We start from the raw sequence: 21,189 nt of genomic DNA, 5'->3' as shown, positions 1-21,189 counted from the left end.
TTTTGATTGCAGAATTAAGAACAAGATACTGGCACTGCTAGGTCTTATAGTTCCAAAAAGTTTAATCAAATTGGAGCAAACTAGAAGTGATCAGAATAACTGTTTACCATGGAACTTATCTTTTACTTAAAGGAATTTGAGCAACACACATTATATTTTCTAGTAATAAATCGCAATTGTGCTCTTAAGTTATACGCATTTATGCTGTGTTGTTAACTAAGTTGTTATATAACAAGATTATCTAATTAAACAAATTCTTATTTTTAAAATGCTAACATTTAAAACAATAAAACAGCCCGTGTTGAGTATGTCCATTTAATGTCAGCTTTTAAGTTCCTAACACATTGTTCTAAACTGGATAATTTCTACGTCATCTTTGCTGAAACAAGCCTACTTTTATAAAATGTATTACTAAAAACAAACAGTGGCTATACATAGTATTTTTGTTAGGGGTTGCGGTAAATTTACAAGTGTATATGAGTTGTTTGTTTAAAACATATTAGCTACCAGTATAGTAGAAAAAAAAAAGTTTTTTTTTTAATGAAATTGAATTTTTTAACTTTATATTTTTTAACTTTATATTTCTGTTAAAGTAATATAACACTAAGTTTCAATTTACTTCATGGTCAAAATTATAAAAAGTCAAGATTAAATAAGAAAACTAATAAAGTTCAAAAAAAAATCATTAGCTTAAAATTTGTGTTTTAATAATAATATTATTTTTGTATAATTTTAACAATTGAAGTTGTTAAAAAAAATCCTAAAACTAAACTGAAATGTTTGTTTAACATAGTTTTAGAGAATTTTTAGTTATTAAAATTACATTTTCAACAATTCAAAATTACTTATTTAAAATATAAATTATACTAAAAATTAAAAAATTAACTTTATTTAAAAACGACACAATTCTTGGAAAAGAATTTTTTTTTTTTATTTTAAGTAAAAGACTATTAAACTGTTTTCTGTTAATTTAATTATCAATTTTTCTTCCCCATTGAGAATTATTATTAAACTACGCTGTAGTAAAAACAAAAAATAAATGAATATAATTATTAAGACGTCAATTATAAAATTTTTTTAAAGATTAAGTATCAAAATCAAAAAGCACAAAATTAAAATTATTTGTTTGTTGAAGCTTTACATTTTGTTTCAGAGTTAGAATTACTGATTATTATCTTTTGCTATGTACTGTTGTATGGTAGCTTTTAATTCGTCCAGAAATGTTTGTTGATTATTAAATTCATAACAATAATGATTTAGAAATTAGTAGTTTATAATATAGAGCTACTGTGTTTTGTTTATTATAAAGCTATATAAATTTCTGATTTTTTACAACATTCTATTTATAAATTTTCTTACAACTAAAAATATCTTTTTACTAAATGTTTAAAACAATAACAATTATTCAATGAGTCTTTTATTTTTTAAGCAAATATAGTTTGTTTATTCAATCAGAATAAATTAAATCTACACTTATATACTTCCGTACTCACTCTTGTCCAACAGTTTGTCTAACGAGCTGTAAGTAGTATTACATACAGTATAAAATAAACCAAACAACGTTTGGTTAGAGTTTTGCGAAAACTAAAAACTTGATGCTGTTACTAAAAGCTTCTGCTTTGGCTTAGGTATTAGTTTATTAAATTTAAGTTTAAAATTCTTTGATGTAATTGACATCTGAATTGTAACTAATTAATTCTCTGATTTTTATTCAAAGTATAATTAAACATTTTGTTTTATAAAAAACTAACTTGTTAAACAAAAGAAATTATAATAACAACTTATCTTTTAAAACTGATTTAATAGTTTAAATAATAGTGATACAATAACTTACTATAGTAAAGCACTTAATTATTGTAATCTAAACTACGCACTTTTTGCTTAATAGTTAACTTATTCAAATCATAAATAAATATAAAAACTAAAAAACGTTACTACAGGCTTTATTACAATTCGTTTATTATAAAACCAACCGAATTTAGTTATTTACTAATGAGGTTAATAAAAAACTAGATAACAGTTTTAATTTTTTTTTGAAAGTTTTCAGCAAAAACAAGCACTTTTCTTTGTCTTTGTTTAAACTCAAACTTGAACTAAATTAGGGTAAAATAATCTTATCTGTTGTTAAAGTTAGTTTATTAATTAAATAGTAAAGTATTGATTACTCTATTCAAACGTATTCGATAACTTTCAGAGTTGAAGTTTATTTTCGCCTAAACTCAGTATGAATTTCAATTCGTTTGATGTCAATCTCTTCAAAAAGCTTTGTGAAAGCTCCGATGAAAATAAAAACATTTTCTTTTCACCACTGAGCATTTCGCTTGCTCTCTCAATGCTTCTAATAGGCTCTGTTGGAACAACCAAGCAGCAGCTTAAAAAAGCATTGGGTGTCGTTAAAAACGATGATCTTCTCGAAAATCTAAAATCGCTGAACGAAGTAGTGAATTCTGACTTAGAAGCCTTGAAGATTAAACTTGCCAACTCTATCTTTCCATCGAAAAGCTTTCAGATGGTTTCAAAGTACGAAAATGACGTTAAAACCGCTTTTAATTGTCTAATGAAAACTTTAGACTACGAAAAAGACGCAGACAAGTCTATAACTGAAATCAACGACTGGGTCGCAAATTGTACTAATGGAAAAATTAATGATTTGTTTAGTAAATTGGACCCTGGTACTGCATGTGTTCTTGTCAGTTGCATCTACTTCAAAGGTGATTGGTATGACAAGTTCAAATCTGTTAGCACAAGAAATGCTCCATTCTATTGTAACAAAAAGAAAACTGCTTCTGTTAGAATGATGACTCATATAAAAACATTTAGTTATAGAGATGTCTGCGCGAAAAAGTTTAAATGTTTGAAAATACTATACAAGGAGCAAGACTACAGTATGCTAATTATTTTACCCAATGACAGATTTGGCCTCAATGACGTGTTAAAAAAACTAACTGTTAAAACCATAGAAAGTCTCAAAGACGATGAGCAATATAACGAGAGACGCACTTTGTTGGAAATGCCGAAGTTCAAAATCGAGTTTGAGGCAAGCTTGAACGAAAACTTACGTTCGTTGGGGATAAAAGAAGCTTTTGATAATAGAAGAGCAGATTTCAGCGCAATGTCTAAAGATGCTCTGCAACCAGATGGTAATCTTCATGTGACTGAAGTAGTTCACAAAGCTTTCATTGAGATAGGTGAAGAAGGAACTGAAGCCGCTGCGGCAACACAAGTTGCAATGAAAGCTCCGAGATGTAGTCGAGCCTCTCTTCAACCAGTTTATTTTATAGTTGATCATCCGTTTGCGTTCATGATTTTGTACAAGGAACAAACTTTGTTCATGGGTAAAGTTACTTCATTTTAGTTGAAACCAATATGTTATTATGATGAGCTTTCGGTTTATTTACCTATGTTCTTAAACTGCTTTATTTTTTCTGATATGTATATATAATTTTACGTATACTTTTTGTTAAATTTATCGAATGCGAACTATGCTGCAATAAAATTTCTAAAAGTAAATACCGGTTTCTTAGTTTAACTCTAACTTTATGTTACAGTAACAACCAGGTAAATTTTAATATTTTAACTTTTTTAGAACCTTAATTGTTTAACGAATAGGAAATTTGTCTGTAACAGTTTAACCGCCACAAAAATCAGCACGCTATTGAATTAGAAAGAAAGTTGATAAAAGTATTCATTTAGTATTATGTACGAGTTTTATCATTTTTATATAAATTAAATCTAAATAAATAAAAAGACTTGGAAATATTGGATGTCTTTGAATGCTTATTGATGAGGTAACTTTATAAAAAACTTAAAACTAAACTTTCTTAACTACATTTCGAACTGCGTAATTTTGTCATATGCAAAATTTCGATGATTATCTTAGTTACTATAAACTCACGTTAATTATGATGGCTACTTGTTACTTAAAGTTGAGAACCTTAAACCCTAATATTTGTAGGTAACATCAGATTAAGATGTGGCTAACTGTTTGCAAAATTATTTAAAAACCACGTTAAATTAAGTTTGAACTATTAGCTATAATCAAAAAACATTTTTTATTTAAATTTTGTTTCAAGTAAAAAAAAAACTATTAGTAACATCTTCGGTTAGTGACCGAAAATAAAAAAAGGTAACAATAACATAGTATTACTTAATAACATCCATCGCATAATACTTATAAATAATTTATTACAATTAACTTATTAAAAATAAAGTGGTACAAAGTTCTGATAAAATGTTCAAAAGTTTTAGAAACAATCAAACTCTTAACCATTTTAATACATTTAAACAAATCCAAATGTTTAAAAAGCAAGAGTTTGATTACACTATAGCCTTATAATGTTTAAACAATTCTGTGTTAATCTAGTTTTATTATTGTTTCTAATCTGTAAAAAGTTTACATTACTATTTTTTGTGTTAAAGTAATTTTAAATTAACAACGTTTAATGTAACATAGTAACATAGTTTTGTGAATTAGGTAAAATATATTTAAAAAACTATGCAATAATTAATTTATGAAGGTTTAGAAATAAAATAAAGTTTAGGACATTTTTATTAAAAGTTAGTAGATGAAAAGTTTTTAAAAGTTTTAAAATCTCGTTTAATAAAGATTTGTGACGAAGTTTAGAGCTATATGCTAAAAATTTACAAAAATAAGCTAATAAGAAAACGTACAGTTCACTTAAGTTATATTTCGTTTTCATTTATAGTTAAATATAACTTTAAAATATGAAAAAAAAAGTAACAAAAGTACTACGATTAATAAAGATTAGAGTAATCGAGAAACATAAAAAAAGAAACAAATCAAAACAAGTTTACAAAAGTTATTTTATAAAAAACAAAGTTTTTTAGTAGAGCTTTATTAGACAGCTCAACATATAAAAAGTATTTAAAAGTATGGCAATGAAAAATACATTATTATAATTATAGTGATAGCTTTCTACGTAGTATAAGTGTTTTAAAATTCTCAAATAGGAAAATAAATTTTAGTTGATATTTTATATTTTGTGCTACTTTACAAAAAAATGTTTAGTCTACATATTTTTCAAACAGGATTTAGTCATTATTATAAAGATGCATATTTAGGAATGAGAAAAATTTAAAAAAGGAAAATATTTGAATACTATAAACCTGAAATTAATCTTAAAGTTTATGTAAAAGTTTTATAATTTTAATATTTTTGTAGCAATGTATAAAGATTAAAAAAGAACTTTATTGCACAAGTAAGAAAAGTTAGATTAGAAGTATAAAGAGTACAAAAAAAAAAAATTATACACTTGAATTTTTATTTAACGCTCAAGAGCAAGATATTTCATTTGTAACTTTAAAAATTATGAGATTATTTTTGTTATTTAAACAATCATTGTAACAAACTCATCACAAGTCAACAAGCATAAAAAGACGAACAAGCAGAAAACACATTTAACTTACAAAGCACTTTATAAACTTATACGTTAAAATTGTGCATACAACTACCAAACTCGATAAAACGAGAGAGAGATCTCTCAAAACCGTTCTCTCGTTTCCTCTAATCCTCTCTCGAATCCAAGCCGGAGTCGGTGGTGGTGTACGACCTGGAAACCGCTCCCTCGTCCGAATCTTCAGAGTAGAGGGACGAGGAGTCGGAGGAGGACGATCCGGAAGAGGAGGAAGCGTCTTCGTCGTCCCTGTGGGAGGAAAAGCCCGCCGTGGAGATCGACTCCCGCTTCAGGTTGAACTTGGGCATGCAGAACTTGTGATCGGCCTGAAGTTATTTTTTGTTTAAACCAAGTTAATAATAATTTAAAAAATAACAATAATAATGCAGAACTTGTGGTCGGCCTAAATTTATTTTTGTTTAAACCTAGTTAAAAATAATTAAAGAAATAACAATAATAATGCAAAACTTGTGGTCGGCCTGAATTTATTTTTTGTTTAAACCTAGTTAAAAATACAAACTATAGTTGATTATTGGTAAAAAATGTTATATTTAAAATTTTATGTGTTAAAACAAGTTAATGCATGTCTGATTTTTTTAAAACAATTCTGCAAAATTCTAATAAAACTTAAGTTAGAATAAATTCTGGTAGTTGGAGACAAACAAAGCAGGTTTCTTAACATTAATAAATTCATTCTACGACATAACTAATCAAATAAAATAATAACAACAGCATTAAATTTTTTCTACGACTTAACCACTTAATAGTAATGGTAATAATAGCAGTTATAGTATTAGAATTGATAGTAATAATAACAAAAATAATAGCAATGTTATTATTATTATATTTTTATTCAAATAATATTATTGTTGTTATACGTTATGATGTTTTAATTAACAATAAACAGAAATCTCTACTTTAAGAGTAAAATCAATATAATTTTCTAATCAATTTGTATTCTTAATGGTAGTACCTGGCTGGACGTGCCGCTGTTGAGGCAGTGTTCCGGGCACCCGTGCAGTATGTGGTCCACAACCTCAACCCCCTGTATGAAATCGTCCTCGATACCCATGGCTTTCTGGCTGAACGCCCCGCACCTTCCGCGTGAGTAGATCCCCTTCGACTGCAGCCACTCCAACGTTTCTTTCACCTTTAATTTGAATTCGTCGATTGTTGAAGACAAAGACAAGACAAACAACAAATAATGTTGGTGGTAGTAACGATAGTTAGAATAAAAAGTGTTGTTGAAGATCTAAAATACTGTTATAGCTTATAGTAGAGTAGAGTTGTAGTACTTATATATATATATACATACATACATATAAGTACTATATATATGTGTATAGACTTATAGTAGAGTTATTTCACGATGAATAAAATAAAATAGTTCAAACTTTTTTCTAGGATCGGTATTTTACTAACTTTTAGAAAATTTAACTATTAATGATTTTTGAATGTCATTTTTTTAAAATTGCTTACACTTAGATGTATTTAAAGCTGGTTTAACTAGCAACATCTTTAATGAGTACAAGAATCAAAACTTTATTTTATAACGAGAATTTCAAGACACAACTAAATAAACTCATTCAAAATAAGACGTTTTTTTTCTATCTATGTTATACCTCTCTTAAAAAAGTACCTGTTTGACAAAACGACGTCACAATCGTAGTTTAAAGTTTTAACACTTTATCAAGCTAAATACAGTATCATAAAAACTTTTTCTGTATGAGTGTGAAAAATATTATGAATTATTTATTTTAGAGGTAGATATATAGACTTTTTGTTAGTATTATTTTATTAGTTTGTTTCAACAAAAATATTTTTAAGTTTTACTATTTTTAAGTACTATTTGTTTGACATAATCAATGTTTATTTTTTATTTAAATGTAAAATATTACTATCCAAATGAAGTTTCTGTCATGTACGACTACTTGTCTAAACAAAAAAAATTATCACAAACAATGGGGTTAATAGATTTTGTAACTAAATTTTGGAAAGTCTGTGTAGTTGGCAAAGTACATCAGCTTTCTAAAAATTTCGCTGAAAAACAACTCTTTTTTTCATGTAAATTGTTATATTTAATTCTTAGTTTCTAACGAAAGCAACTAACATTTAAATTTCTTGTAAAGCATTAAATTTTTATAAAAGTATTATTTATTTAAACTAACTTTTTTTTCACCGTCTACTTTAGGTAAGGGGCAGTTTTGGCTCATTTGAATGAGGTGCATGGAGACTATTTCGTTTTCATCCTTCAGCAAGTTTATCGAGCAGGCATCTTGAATCACTTCTTCAACTGTGAAGTAATTTGCAGATGATTATTTTATGTGTAAATAGAGTAATGCCAATTGGTATTGAATATATGCGATTTAATACTTTTGTAACAACTACGTGGATAGTGAAAAAATTGAGTTATGAAAAACTAATAAGTAAAATAAAAACTTTTTAAACAACGACTAGTAGGAATTTATATAAAAAAATTCAGACTTGATCACTGTAAAAAGTAAATATAACAAAAAGTTTTATTTAAATTCGTATATTTAAAGTTCTGCAAGTAATTCAAGAAAATTATCAAATCATTTTTATTTATCCAAATTAAAATACATTATTTTATATTCTGTTTATTCTACAAATACCACAACACATTAAGCTACATTTGTTTCTAAGCATAACACCATCATATCTTTGGTGTACATTGGCAAAGTTGAGTAAAAGTCAAAACAACATTACAAACAAAGACAAGTCCGACCTATCGTGTCCTTGTTGACTTTCTTCAACGGGCCGCACGTGACTTCCAGCATAAGCGACCAGTAAGGACCGCTTTCCTCCGTTGCGCTCGCTTCCTTGTCCTGCCTGGCGTACCTGATCGTCTTGAGTTGTTGGGTGGAAGGAGGAACGCTTCCCTGGTCGAACGAAGAAAACACGCAGGCCCGGTGGAAGACGACGTTCGATTCGGGAAAATAAATGCAACCTATGAAAATATTTCAATCGTTTTTTTCGATATAAAATGTTCTTAAGCGTATTTAAAGTTGGTTAACTAACTTTTATAATTTTTTTTTTGTTAACATATTTGATTTTTTTTATATATATGTTAAATTGCAATAATGAACGTAGTTTTGATTAGGGAAGCCTTTTTTAAGTGACATGACATTTTAAAAAAATGTGGTCGCAGGCCGAGATAGTTTGGATATTTTCAGAAATAAAATAAAAAACTATATTTTGAACCAAACGTGATATTAAAAGTGCAATTAAAAAGCACTTATTAATTAGTTATTACTACTTATGAAACAAAAAACTTTAACGTAAGTTTATTAACAGAAAAACTTATTTCATTGTTTTTAAAAATTTAGCTTTTAGCTGAAAAGTACATTGCGGGCTGCAGATTTTCGTTTTGCGGACTTAATTTGGCCCGCAGACCGCAGTTCGATGATCACTGATGTTTTTTTTTTTATGTTTTACCCCTTGTCATACAAATGAACAGAAAATGTTGGCTAACAAAATATTGAAACTGTGCATTTAAAAAGTTTCTCCATTTTTATAAAATTTTGATAGAGAACAAAATGTTGTTATTTTCAAATAAAAATATCTGGTTAAATTTGTGAACAGTCAATAAAAGTTTTGCAAGTAAAATTGAAAAATAGTAAACTTGTTTTAAAATCAATAAAATAACCGTTTTCTGATCTATTTGTTATAACAAAGTTTTGAATACTATATTTTGCTTATTATTGTTTAAACTAAAAGTTGAAAAACTGATAATATCCTAACTTTTAAATTACTCAATATCTTTGTGTTTGTTTTTTAAACATTTTTAAATTTCAGACTTACAAACGTTATATACATTTTTTATAGACTAAAATAACTTGACTCTTGTCCTGTTATCTGACCAAAGTACTTATACTTACTACTTTTTTTTAGATTATTTTAAAGTTGATAAAACACTGACTTAAATGTAAATTGTTTTTGTAACAAGGACAAGTACTTTTGTTTGTGTTGAAAGCAATAACATTAAAAGGAGATATTTCTACAAAAATTTTGACACATACCGTCGTAAATAGTATAATTTTTCGATGTTACTTAAATCTCAAACGATGTAGCTTAAAAACAAAAAGTCTTATATAAAAGCTGCCATTTTACTGATTCAAAAAAGGATTTTAATGCTGCTAAATTGAATTAAAATGCAAGTACCATTGTATAAACTTTACAATTAGCTTTTATTAAAATTCTTTAGACTTATAAGATTTAACGGTCTAAAAAAATTACGTAGATTTTTACTAGCTATTTCAATTGAAAAGTATAACGGTTTAACATATGTTAATGACCAAAAAATAAAAGTACATCTGTATTATTTAGTAAAGTGAAAACAAAAAGAGTAAAAAAATTTATGAAAATATTTTTTTAATTAGTTTCCTAATTATCTATATACTAAAACGTTGCATTAGTGTAAAATGTTTTTTTTTCTGTTTAATGTTCAACTTTATAGTGATTTAAGCTAAAGTTCTGCAAAAATCTTTCTAGATACTTAAAATAAAAGTTTAAACTAAAGACAAAAACTAAATATTATTATTAAGAAGTGTTGCAAAGAATGTATAAATAAACAAATTTTTAGTTTTTATTGTGTTTTTGTGCGTGTTAGTCAAGTAATAAACAGATGACATGTAACATAAAATATGTTAGAAAATAAAAAATATAAAACTATACTAAAATTATTTTTTAAATATAAGCCATGCCATAAAATTACAAACAATACAAAAAAGATGCTTAACCTGATTACCTTACGACTTCAACAAAAAAAAAACTGAAAATTAAATAAATAAATGTGAATGTGCGGCTGAAGATAAAACTAGTCTGCGTTGAGCAGATGCACGTCTACAAGTTTGAAGTATTTAATCTGCTTGAAACACGACTTCAAACTTGTTCAAATCGTATTTGAAAGCAATTAAGAAATATTTGACCTAGTTTCACAACTCTTTGTTTTAGTGCTATATATTTGTTTTAATCAGTTCGTGACAAGCTTAAAATGATGTTAATGTATACTTTAAGTTGCACACTTTTGAGTTTTGTTTTGAATTTAAGCGAATACTTTTTAAAGTCTGCTAATACATAAATAACATGGCATAAATCGGACAAAAAGCTTATACTTAAAATTTTTGAGGCTTATGTGATTTTACGGCTCGGTAAAATTACGCAAAATGTTAATATTAACTTTTTAAATAATAAAAATCTAAGCACAAACTAAAATCATAAAACTACAAGCAATAGTTACGATTTGAAAACTTTAAAGCTGCTCAAAACATGACTTTCAAGAACTTGTTTAAATCATATCAAAAAGCGATTAAGAAATATGTGACCTACTTAAAATGCGCGTTAGAAGCACATACTTGTTGTCAAACAGCTCACAGTCAAATACGAACGATTTACATCGTTACTCATGAGAAAAACAAGCTAATCCGTCAAATCTGCTTTTAATTCAAGTACAAAGTGATGTATTGTTACCGTGTAACACAAGTTTTGTCGGTGCAATTTAATTTAATTTTTGTCCGTTTTAACAGATTTAAAGAATTTTAAGTTAATTTAATCATTTAATTTGTTCATAAATTGATGTATCGAGTGGACTTTAAACCGTAGATATACAATTGTGTATAAAGCATTTGTTCAATAAAGTTGTAAGTTTTAATTAATTCTCATTTTCGCCTTAAATATATTATTAAGAAAAGTTAACTGTTTTTAACGTTTACTTGAACAAACTTAGTGAAATTAACTTAAGTTAAAGTTGTTTTTAAAGGAAATTAAAAAAAAGACATATATACTTACTATAAAAGTTTTTACTTTAATGACTTTTATTTTTAATCGTTTAACTTTAAACCTTTAAACGAAGCACTTTTTGAAAGTTTACCTTACTATTCTGTATAAAGTAAAACAAACCGGTGATTTGCGGCAGTGGGGTCTCCCCCCTTATTCCGAGACACACGACGTAAGAGCTGGAACACTCGAAATCTTCACCACTAGATGTCCTACCAACGAGTCTCAACAGCAGACTGAGGGGAATCGTACTAACCAGGTTTTCATACCTGCAATAGTATAATGTATATATTTATTTAGGTAAAGTAGGGTAGAGTTTACGTTAGAAAAGCAGTGTGTGTTTTATCTTAAAATTTTCTGTCTTTATTATATAATACTTAGATACTTTTATTGTGGATGTAAATATACGATATATGAGTTAGAATTCGTAAGTCTTATTTATACATGTTAATGTAGTATGTTTCTAAAAGTCTAAAAATCTGAAGAGATTGTGCTAATTAACTTCTCGTATATGTATAAACATATAAGTTAGGCTATAGCTTTTGCTCTGTTTTAAAGGTGGTATATAGAGCTTTAGACTTAAAAATAATAAAGCAAATTATTTATTAAAAAAGTAGTTTCTTTTCTATCTAAAATAAAGGTGCTCGTATCTGCAATAATATATGTACAAATTTCACAAACTTTTAGTCAAGAATGTGAATATTTTATGTATGAGCTAGATTTCATAAATCTTGTTGATACGTAAAATTTGATATAGTATTTCTTTTTAGCTGTACTTTTTACCTTTTCAAATCTGTTAATACTTGTTTAGATCCTTTTGTTTGTGAATGATTTAGTACTTTATTGTTTAGCTCTCATATCTACATTAGTATATGAGTTAGGTCGGTTTTTGTTGTGTGTAAATATTTAGTGTTTCGTTGTATCTCACATTGTTTTGAACGTGTAAGTACGTCGTGAGTTTTAATTTGTACATTTTACTAAGCAGGTATTTAACTGTGTTGTAATTGCAAATTAAACATTTTTCTTTTACAAAAATTTAGCAAAGCTTTATTTTTTTAAATTCTCTAAAATTAAAGACGTGAAAACAAAGTTTGTAACTTTTTGGAGTAGTGTTAGCTATTAATAGCAATGTTAGTAAATATAAAACAATCTTTCGTTGTGTTTTTATAATATAAAAAACTGGCTGAAGCAAGCCATTTAAAATCATCAGTAAAACATACTTTCCAAGATATAAAAAAATTAATCTAATCTTTTAAAAATAACATTGCAAAACCTGAAAGTAACCGCAACGTTTTTAGAAAAAAATAAAAATCTTATTAAAACACTTTAATTAATAGGCAAAATAATTTCAATTCATGGATTGCTTTATTGAGTGTGCCGGCACACACCGCGTTATTTAGCTTGAAAGGCAACAACAACCATGCGAAGGGTTTGGCTATTGTAATACATACTCAATAAAACTATTAAATTTCTATTAAAAACTTAATTGATTGTACAAACAAGAGTGGAATTTAATTGCTGTCCGTCATATTTTTTGCTAGTCAATAACGAGAACTTGATCGAACTTAAAATTTGTTTAAAAGCTTGTAGTGAACACTTGGACAGATTAAAATAAAACTTTGTTCAAGTCTGTGACGTACTAAATCGGCTTAATTTCTGTTTGCCTACTTCAGCGCTCATAAAACCAAATTCTAAGCCAACTGACTTAAGTTTTTAAACCATTTTAACAAAATTTACTTTACTTCGATGTCTTTTGTAGTGGTGATGACTTTATTGTCGGCGTCAATTGACTTTATTTTGGTTTTGAAGTGAACACAGTCCTCTGATAAATCTTCAATCACACTTTCCCACAGTTTGGCAAGTCCGTCCTTTTTCGGATATTTCACAGTACTATCTTTTAGTTCTGAAGGAAAAATTTTTAGAATTAGAAGTAATATGTCACACCTTGATTATAAAGTATCATTATTTAATTGTATAAAACATTAAACACTGATAACTTTTAAAAAGTTTTATACCGTGCTTGATAAGTTTAAAAACATATGATAAAAAAACGGCTGATACTTAAAAAAATATATATTATTTACTGAAAACCAGCATCTAATAAAAAAGTTAAGCCTGTCATAAATTTTTAACATACTTAAATAAAAATTCCATCAAAAATATTTAAGCACTTTTCTAAAACTTTCTACTTAAAATAAGCACTATCAAACGTTTTAATGCTCGAAAACTAAATTTTTGGCTACCATATAGCCCTCAATTAAAACAAAAACTTCTCTGATTGTTCTATAGTAAATAAATTTGCTTTTTAAAACTAATACCTTCAAGTGGCAAATACATCAAACCTTCACTCTCCTTTATCATCCGGAAATATTTCCACAAAAAATGTATTATATATACAAATTAATATTTTTACTAAAACCTTCGCCCTCCTTATCCTCCTCCTTGTCGTCCAATAAAATCCCGACCATCTCCTCAACTCCCATCTGCGGTATCCTCCTCTTGATCCACTCGTGCGTCATCTTCTCGGGGGGGTATGCCCACGACTTGTATATGTACGGGCGGAAGAACAGGTTTGTGAGGGACTCCCCCCATTCGGCGACCAGGTAGTCGTTCAAGTTCTCAACCGTTTGGTTTTCGTCGCAGCCAAGCGACTTTTTCAATCTGTCGTGATGAAAGAGTTTAAATTATTTTAAACTTCTCTTTTGTTGCCTGAGAAATTGTAGTTAAACTTTCTTTTTTTACAAAGAAAAAAAAACACATAAAATAGTTAACGTTCCAAATTAGAAGCGTACCATAAAAAATTCTACAACGCTACAAGTTATAAAAAAAAGTTCCGTTATTTAATTTTTATTTTAGAATTATCTTATTTTCAATTTTGCTTTAATTAAAATACTGTATATCAAATACATGTATCAATAGTTTCAAGCTAAAAGCAGCATTGCAAAACTGTCCTTGGTGCAAAATTCTTTACTTAGGGACTTTTTCCTTACCTTGCCGCCATGAGATCGGTGGCGCAAGAGAGCTTGTAATTTTTGGGCAGGGACTTTATGTTGTGCTGGATTGGGTATGGTATCAGCTTATTGTTGCTCACAACAGCAGAGTTTGTTCGAACCTTTACAACATAAATTTAATTTTCTGATACATGTGTGCTCGAAAAAAAAAATTAGGAGCTTTCAAAGTATTGAGTTGTACTTTTAATACTATGAATAAGACTTGAGTTTTGTTCTCAACTTAATACAATTTTTACGTTTATTTTAAAGCAATAAGTTGTTTGTTTGACTTTTATTATAAATCAAAACAAAAAAGTGTTTTTAGTCAAAGAGGCCGGTGTATAACTTTATGTTGTATCGTTTTAGATTTTAAAATATGTTAATTAAAAGACTTTGTCCGATACTGAGTTCATCGCAAAACACTTACTGGTTTTCAAATATTATAGTAAAGAATAAATTGGTGTTTATTTATCATTTAAAAGTTCATAGTAGTATACTTACTTCTCTCATCATCTTTTTATTTCTTTCCTCCAAAGATTGCAGCACCTTTTTAAAGTAAATAAATTATTTAAAACAGTTGTAAAACAAGATTTCAAGATATAAACAGCTAAAAAATAACTACCAAGATGTTATTTTACATTTTTTTACTACTCTAATATTAGATAGTAGTAGTTAAGGAGGAAGTAACACATTTTATATAAATTTATAGACTGTAAAATTTATCTATTGCTTTTATAATACTTCTAAAAGTACTAACACAGACAAGATTTTAAGCTTAGATATGAAATAATTAATAAAAATTTTTCATCAAACAACTGTACCTTCTCAAAGTACTCGTAGTTGCTGGTGAGAGTCTGGAACCCGTGATCGAACCTGAACCCTTCCTGGGTCGTGACGGATCCCGCGAGTCCACCTGGCCTCTTCTCCGCATCCAGCAGCAACCAGTCCCTCATCTTGTACTGCTGCAGTCTGTTAACAGTAAAAACAAAAAGTTTTCGTTAAATTTTTTGTGACTTAACTTCAAGTTTTAAGTTGCTTCGTTGAAATTTTGAAGTGTATTTTAGTTTAAAATAAAGCATAACTTAATATACATCTTGTACTGGTGCAGTCTGTTAATAGTAAAATAAAAACTTTTTCTATAAATTGTTTGTGACTTAACTTTAAAGTTGTTTCAATAACATTTTAAAGTTTATTCTAGTCGAAAATAAAGGATAATTTAAAATACATGTTGTACTGGTGCAGCTTGTTTATTGATGAAATTAATTTGTTGTTCTTTAATAAATTTCGAATAACAAGTTGTTTGAAGATATTTCTATTGGTGTTTAAATAAGTAAAAGTACAAACTATATTTTTAACAATGTTTAAAAAAAAATTAGCAAGTAAAAATCGAAATATTTTGAAGTTTTAACAATAACTTACATCAGTTTCAAAAGCATAATAATGTGTTACAAACAATAACAGAAGTGTTTATTTAAACAATAACTTTTTTTCAATTTAATGATTTACTTTCTAGAAATTATAAAAAATTAAAAACCACTAACTTAAACAAAAAAAAAAACTTTTAATCCGCTTATTTTGGATATTTTTTTTTCACTTTGTATATATACAATGTGTTCTCTTATCTTAAACTCTTATCTTTTGAGTTTTTTAGACAATAATGTGTTTTGTAATTGTCTGCAAAGATACAAAAAGCTTAAAGTATTTGTTGAACAGATTTTATAAATATGGTAGGCCTTTTAATACTAATTATGTAGAGGTTTCGTTGTAAAACAGGTGTTATACAACCTTTTCCCACTGTGGAAATTATAAAAAAAATTAAATAAAAAAAACTCTGTGCGTTTTTTATAATCCGAGTCGTTATTTTCAAACTTTTATAAATATTAAGATTATTTTGATTTTATAGCATAAGAGCTTATCAAAATATTTACGTAGTAGCTAACTCTTATAAACTTAAAAAGTTTTAACCATGAATATTTTGTTACACTTAAAAATAATATGAATTATGCTTTAGACAAAACAATATAAACTTAAAAGTGAATTACTTTTAAAACTAGTTACATGAGCTACAAAGGGTTGGTTTTTCAAGAGCTTTATAAAAAACAGTTATAAATACAGTGATTTCAACTTAAAGTTAACAAGTAGTTTAACTATGTATTTTTACTTCAAGTGTGTTATTTAAAGGTGAGTTTAATATTTTGTAAATAAAATCAAGCAACTATAAATTAAACAATGATTAGTAGAAGTATCTATATCAAGCTTATAATATGTTGGTGAACACGAGTACGAAATATTTACACGTTTTTTATCTTAGGGTAGAATTTATGTATTTTTTAATTTCAAAACAAACATTGAAATTGACAGTAAAACAAGAAAAGCTTACGATAATTAAGAAAAATAATTTTTTAACAGGGGCTTTAAATTGTTTATAGTGTTTTTTTATGTTTTAGAACAACTTTTTATACTTCTAATGTAAAGCTAAATAAACTTTAGAAAGGAAATAAAGTCTAAGCATACTAACTAAATGTTTTTTTAATAAACAACTGCAGTTAAATATTTTTTGTAACAACTTATGTCATAACTATTACATTAAGTACTAAATTAAAAAAGCAAATAAACAATTATATGAAATACTATTAGTTTTTTTTATGTATAAATTTACAAATAAAAAATATTTTGTTAAATTTTTTAAACTACATGTCACATTGATTAAAATAAGCAGACAAAATTTAATGGTTTTTAATACATAAAGTTCTAATGTAATCTTGTTCTCGCCCTGTCAATTATAATTGTTTTTTATTAACCACAAACATACGAAAAACATAGTTAATCTAAATTCTCATTAATTAAAAAGCACTTAAAAATATACAAACTATCTCTCTAAAGTTTTACTAAAAAAGTTATTTTGCGCTTAAATATTTGAGAGAAGTTTATATATATTTGCTAACTGATTTGGATTAATTTATACTCATTAAAGTTAAAACTTACTTTTAAAATTTCTATTTTGATTTAGTTTAAGAGCATTATTTAGAGCTTCTTTACTTTGTAAAACAATTGTTTGAAGTATGTTTTTTTTTCAAAGTTCTTTAAATTAATTTAAAGGGAAAGTTAAAAACGACTAGCGTGTTGTATTGAAATACTTTTTGATTAACACTTAATTTTATAACATTTAAACAAAAGTTTTAAAGAAAATTGGATTAAAATTAAAACCAATTAGCTTTCCGAAAACTTTTAAATACACAGGCGAGGGTTAATTGGTTTTCTTTGTAGTGTACTTCAGTATTTGGTTCGTGGACATAAACTTAAATTAGACGGTTGACTGAATACAGCTTTGAAATGTCAGAAACACGATACTTAACTATTCACCCCATAATTGTTACATGTTAACAAGACTTTATAAAGCAAGCTGAGCGTTCAGTAATTGAGCAAGCTTGTATTCAAAAATGATTTCAAGACACACAAAGTATTTTACCAAGAAATTTCAACTACATGCATCATTAGCGCTTAATTACAGAAACAAATTATGGTAAAAATATCCTGAAAATCATTAGAACATCAAAAACTGGCCATGACCTACTAAGAAGATAGCTGTTTTATCTGATTTGAAATAGTTAGAAAAATCAAAATTTTAAAGGTTGATTAATAGTTATCAATCAAAATTACATTCAAAATACGTCATATATTGTAAAAGTTTTTTAAACTTATATACATTACTCGTAAAGTTTTATCAGCAAATCATATTGATTTGTAAGTTAAAGTTCTTTTGTTACTATCTAATATTTTGAAAAAAAACAAGTGTTTTTCAAGGTGTTTAGCTCGTCGAAAAATGAAAAAAAAAGGTTTATTATCTTAGATTTAGTTAAAATAACTTAAAAGATATATAAAATTCTCCAAAAAAGTATTTTGATAGGTGGCAACAGATACTAGTAATTCTTTTTAATACTTAAGAGGCAGTTTTAAATGTATTTAAATGAGTCTAATACGAAATAAATTTTAATAGCTACTATATTTTTTTCACTAAGTTGTACAGTCATAGATAATTTCTTTCAAAACAGACTATTATTTTTCAACAAGTTTTGTAGTGTTTACAAAGTGATAAAAAATTGTTGTATAAAAAAAGTTGTTATAATAACAAGTGTCAAAACTTAAGACAAAAATTGAAAAAAAATCATATTGATTTGTAAACTAGTGCTCCTTTGTTACTATCTAATGATCGGAAAAACCAAAAAATTGCTAAGTTTTTAGTTCGTTAAATAGTCAAAAATTTTTGTTTATTACTTAAGCTTTAATTTAAATTTTAAAAAGTATTTTGATAGGTTTTAACACTAAACAGGTAAATAAAAAGGTGTTTAAACAAAATGATGTACGAAATAATTTAAGGTAATATTTTGTTTTTAAAATATTAAGTTTTATGGTCATAGATAAATTTTTAGAGGACAATTAGTTCATTTTCTTCTAGCAGTAGTTCAAAAAAGTGATATTCATAATAAAAGTTGTTTGATTGCTTTAAAGCTAGTTTAACATTCATAACATTATTAGGCTTTAGTAAATTGTATCTAAACGCTTATAGATGTTTTTAAATAGTAATGAAGATACTTACAAAATATTTTTTTAAACCAAGAGTTATTAAAGTTACTACAAAGTTTTAGATTAATATAGAGAAGCTTTTAGAAACAATTTTAGATTAATAAAGTACTTTTAAAAGTAAGAAAGTTTACCGTTTAAAATAAATATAATTAGCATTAGTTTGAATTTTTTTTTTTACAAAAAGATTGAACTAGCTTTTAAAAAGTTGATGCTTATAAAAGAAAAACAATGTGAGTCTATTAAAGATAAGTTAAGTAGACTGAAATTCCTAGTCTTTGAAAAAATAATTAACAAACAATTTAAAGTGAATTATTCATCATTTAGAAAATTTAATTAGAGCCTAAAAATTAAATGCTTACCAGATTTTTAATTAAATTTATAAATAGAACATGAAGTTACAAATTAAACAAACTTTTAAAAACCGACAAACTTAGTACAAAACCGACGTTTAAATGAATTTAAAGTTTTTAGGGAGTGCCGAATGATGCGACAGTAAACATGCTGCGATCGAACACCGTAAAGCCAACAATATTGTCATATGCATCCTGTCATGGTGTTTTTTTAAACAATTCTTTCTGAGCATTTCTTCAGGTCACAAAGATGAAACTTTAACAAACTATTTGCAAATTAATCACAACAAATTTGTATATTTATTTGTAGGAGTGTGTTGTAGACATTTATCATATAAACTGTTTGCTAAACAAATAACCAGTAATAAATTGTGACATAGCTTTTATTAAGTTTGACCACTACAAATTTTATTTTGTAAGCAGTCCTTATTACAGAAGTAATAGCTGTAAACTTATATTCAACTTTTGACAATACCTTTTTTAAATATAAAAATAAATAAACATATATATATTAAAAACATTATTATATATATATATATGTTTACTTATTTTTCTATTTAAGAATGGTATTGTCAAAAGTGATATATATTGTCAAAAATAAATATATATATACACAAACCTGTACGCAGCCCCAAGACCAGTGGGACCCGCTCCTATGACAACCGTATCAGCGTCCACTTGTTGGTATTCACTTAACGCGTTACCCATTTGTTTATTACAGAATACTAAATATATGTATTAAGTTGACTATATAAAAAGTATTACTGAGTCAAATATTTATTTAAACATGTACTGTATTTTATTTTGTAATATTTTTAGTTGTGATTATTTATGTTAAATATGTATTTACGTACTTTCAGCTTTGCAAAAGTATTCGTGAAAACTTATGAACTCTTTTATAAAATTACAAAGTACAATTTCCTTGATTTTTGTATAAAAACAACATTAAGCTTTTCAATATAAAGCTAAAGCTGCCACAACAAAAATAGTTTACTTTTCAAATTCACTTTGGAAATTTTAAAAACACTGTTTTTTTACTATGTCACACGTAGTTTGAAAAGTTTAAAACATTTTGCAAAAAAATTTAAACATAGTACCTACGATAGATAAAGCTGCTTAAGAAGTATAAATAGCTTGTAACAGTTTTAAAAACTAAAACGAATTTTATATAGAGATTTACATATTATGCTTTTCTGTCTTAAAAGCTTAATGCTCATACTTTTCTTTATGCTTTTGTGTTCAAAAATGATTTATCAAGTTTAAATATATTTTTATATTGTAACAAAAACTTTTGAAAGAAACTTGTATAAAATTTGCTACAAAACCCTTTGCTTAACTACGTTCAAAAAAAAATAATTTTATAGAAGTTCTAACTCAGACATTTAAACAGAATTGCAAAAATTCTAAAACCATTCTAAAACGTTTTATAAAATTTGCATATAAAAGAACCTAGATTAAACAACGTTTACTTTTTAAAAACTAATAAAATTAAAAGTATCAAATACAATTTTTATAAAATACTAAACAACTAGGTTATTTGTTCACCTCAACCGTAAAGTATCTGAATAAAACTTTAAATAACTGACAATAAAATTATTGTATGCGTTTATAAATTACAAAAGCTCACATGTATAAATTACTTTTAGTTTTATATATTTACACTTTGTTTTGATTTTTTTTTAGATTTCTTACAATTTCAGATATCTAACAGAAAAAATTTAGTTTTCATTGTACACTTTGTTAGCATATAAGTTGTATAATGATAAATAGTTTTCCTACAACGCATCTGGCATGCTGAAAATTATCTGTAACCTACTTCAACCGTACCCGCAAAATTAAAGCCAAAAATTTTGTAAACTCGAAAACTTAGAAAAGCTTGAAATAGAAACGGAAAGACAAAAACAGTAGGCAAAAAGTGTCTCTAAAGAAACATAAAACCTGTTTTTTTACAATAAAAATAACTGTTAAAAAAAAAAAAAAACTTATTCAAAACGACAAACAATAAAAAACTGTATTTTTACGAAAAGCTAACTTACACTTATAAGCTTAATTGTT

At 26.6% G+C, this 21,189-nt stretch overlaps 2 protein-coding genes across 2 annotated transcripts; one reads left to right on the top strand and one right to left on the bottom strand.

The window, feature by feature from the left end:
* Nucleotides 1-2,224: 2,224 nt before the first annotated feature.
* LOC145839176 (leukocyte elastase inhibitor-like) lies at nucleotides 2,225-3,355 on the top strand. Its single transcript, XM_082946784.1, has one exon. It carries the CDS (start codon nucleotides 2,225-2,227, stop codon nucleotides 3,353-3,355), a length of 1,131 nt encoding a protein of 376 aa, XP_082802910.1.
* A 1,831-nt stretch (nucleotides 3,356-5,186) lies between these two features.
* LOC145838162 (uncharacterized) lies at nucleotides 5,187-19,883 on the bottom strand. The gene is made up of 11 exons (XM_082945717.1): nucleotides 19,754-19,883; nucleotides 15,022-15,169; nucleotides 14,702-14,746; nucleotides 14,201-14,322; nucleotides 13,630-13,871; nucleotides 12,948-13,113; nucleotides 11,334-11,479; nucleotides 8,161-8,382; nucleotides 7,583-7,707; nucleotides 6,388-6,564; nucleotides 5,187-5,740 (listed from the first exon to the last, which is right to left on the bottom strand). The coding sequence occupies exons 1-11, from the start codon at nucleotides 19,840-19,842 to the stop codon at nucleotides 5,525-5,527; spliced, it is 1,698 nt and encodes a 565-aa protein (XP_082801843.1). The 5' UTR covers nucleotides 19,843-19,883; the 3' UTR covers nucleotides 5,187-5,524.
* Between the last annotated feature and the right edge of the window lie 1,306 nt (nucleotides 19,884-21,189).

Source organism: Thalia democratica, chromosome 6, assembly GCF_965202585.1.
Source record: "Thalia democratica chromosome 6, ktThaDemo2.hap1.1, whole genome shotgun sequence".
Classification (NCBI taxonomy): Eukaryota; Metazoa; Chordata; class Thaliacea; order Salpida; family Salpidae; genus Thalia; species Thalia democratica.
This window is presented reverse-complemented; position numbering and strand designations above follow the sequence as displayed.

Bases quoted from the DNA above. Each gene is read 5' to 3' on its own strand.
- LOC145838162 (XM_082945717.1), bottom strand. From the start codon at position 19,842: ATGGGTAACGCGTTAAGTGAATACCAACAAGTGGACGCTGATACGGTT. The intron at 14,747-15,021 runs GTACAGTTGTTT...TACTTTAAAAAG, and splicing joins ACTACGAGTACTTTGAGAAG to GTGCTGCAATCTTTGGAGGA. The intron at 11,480-12,947 runs GTAAATTTTGTT...ATACTATTGCAG, and splicing joins ACAAAAGACATCGAAGTAAA to GTATGAAAACCTGGTTAGTA.
- LOC145839176 (XM_082946784.1), top strand. From the start codon at position 2,225: ATGAATTTCAATTCGTTTGATGTCAATCTCTTCAAAAAGCTTTGTGAA.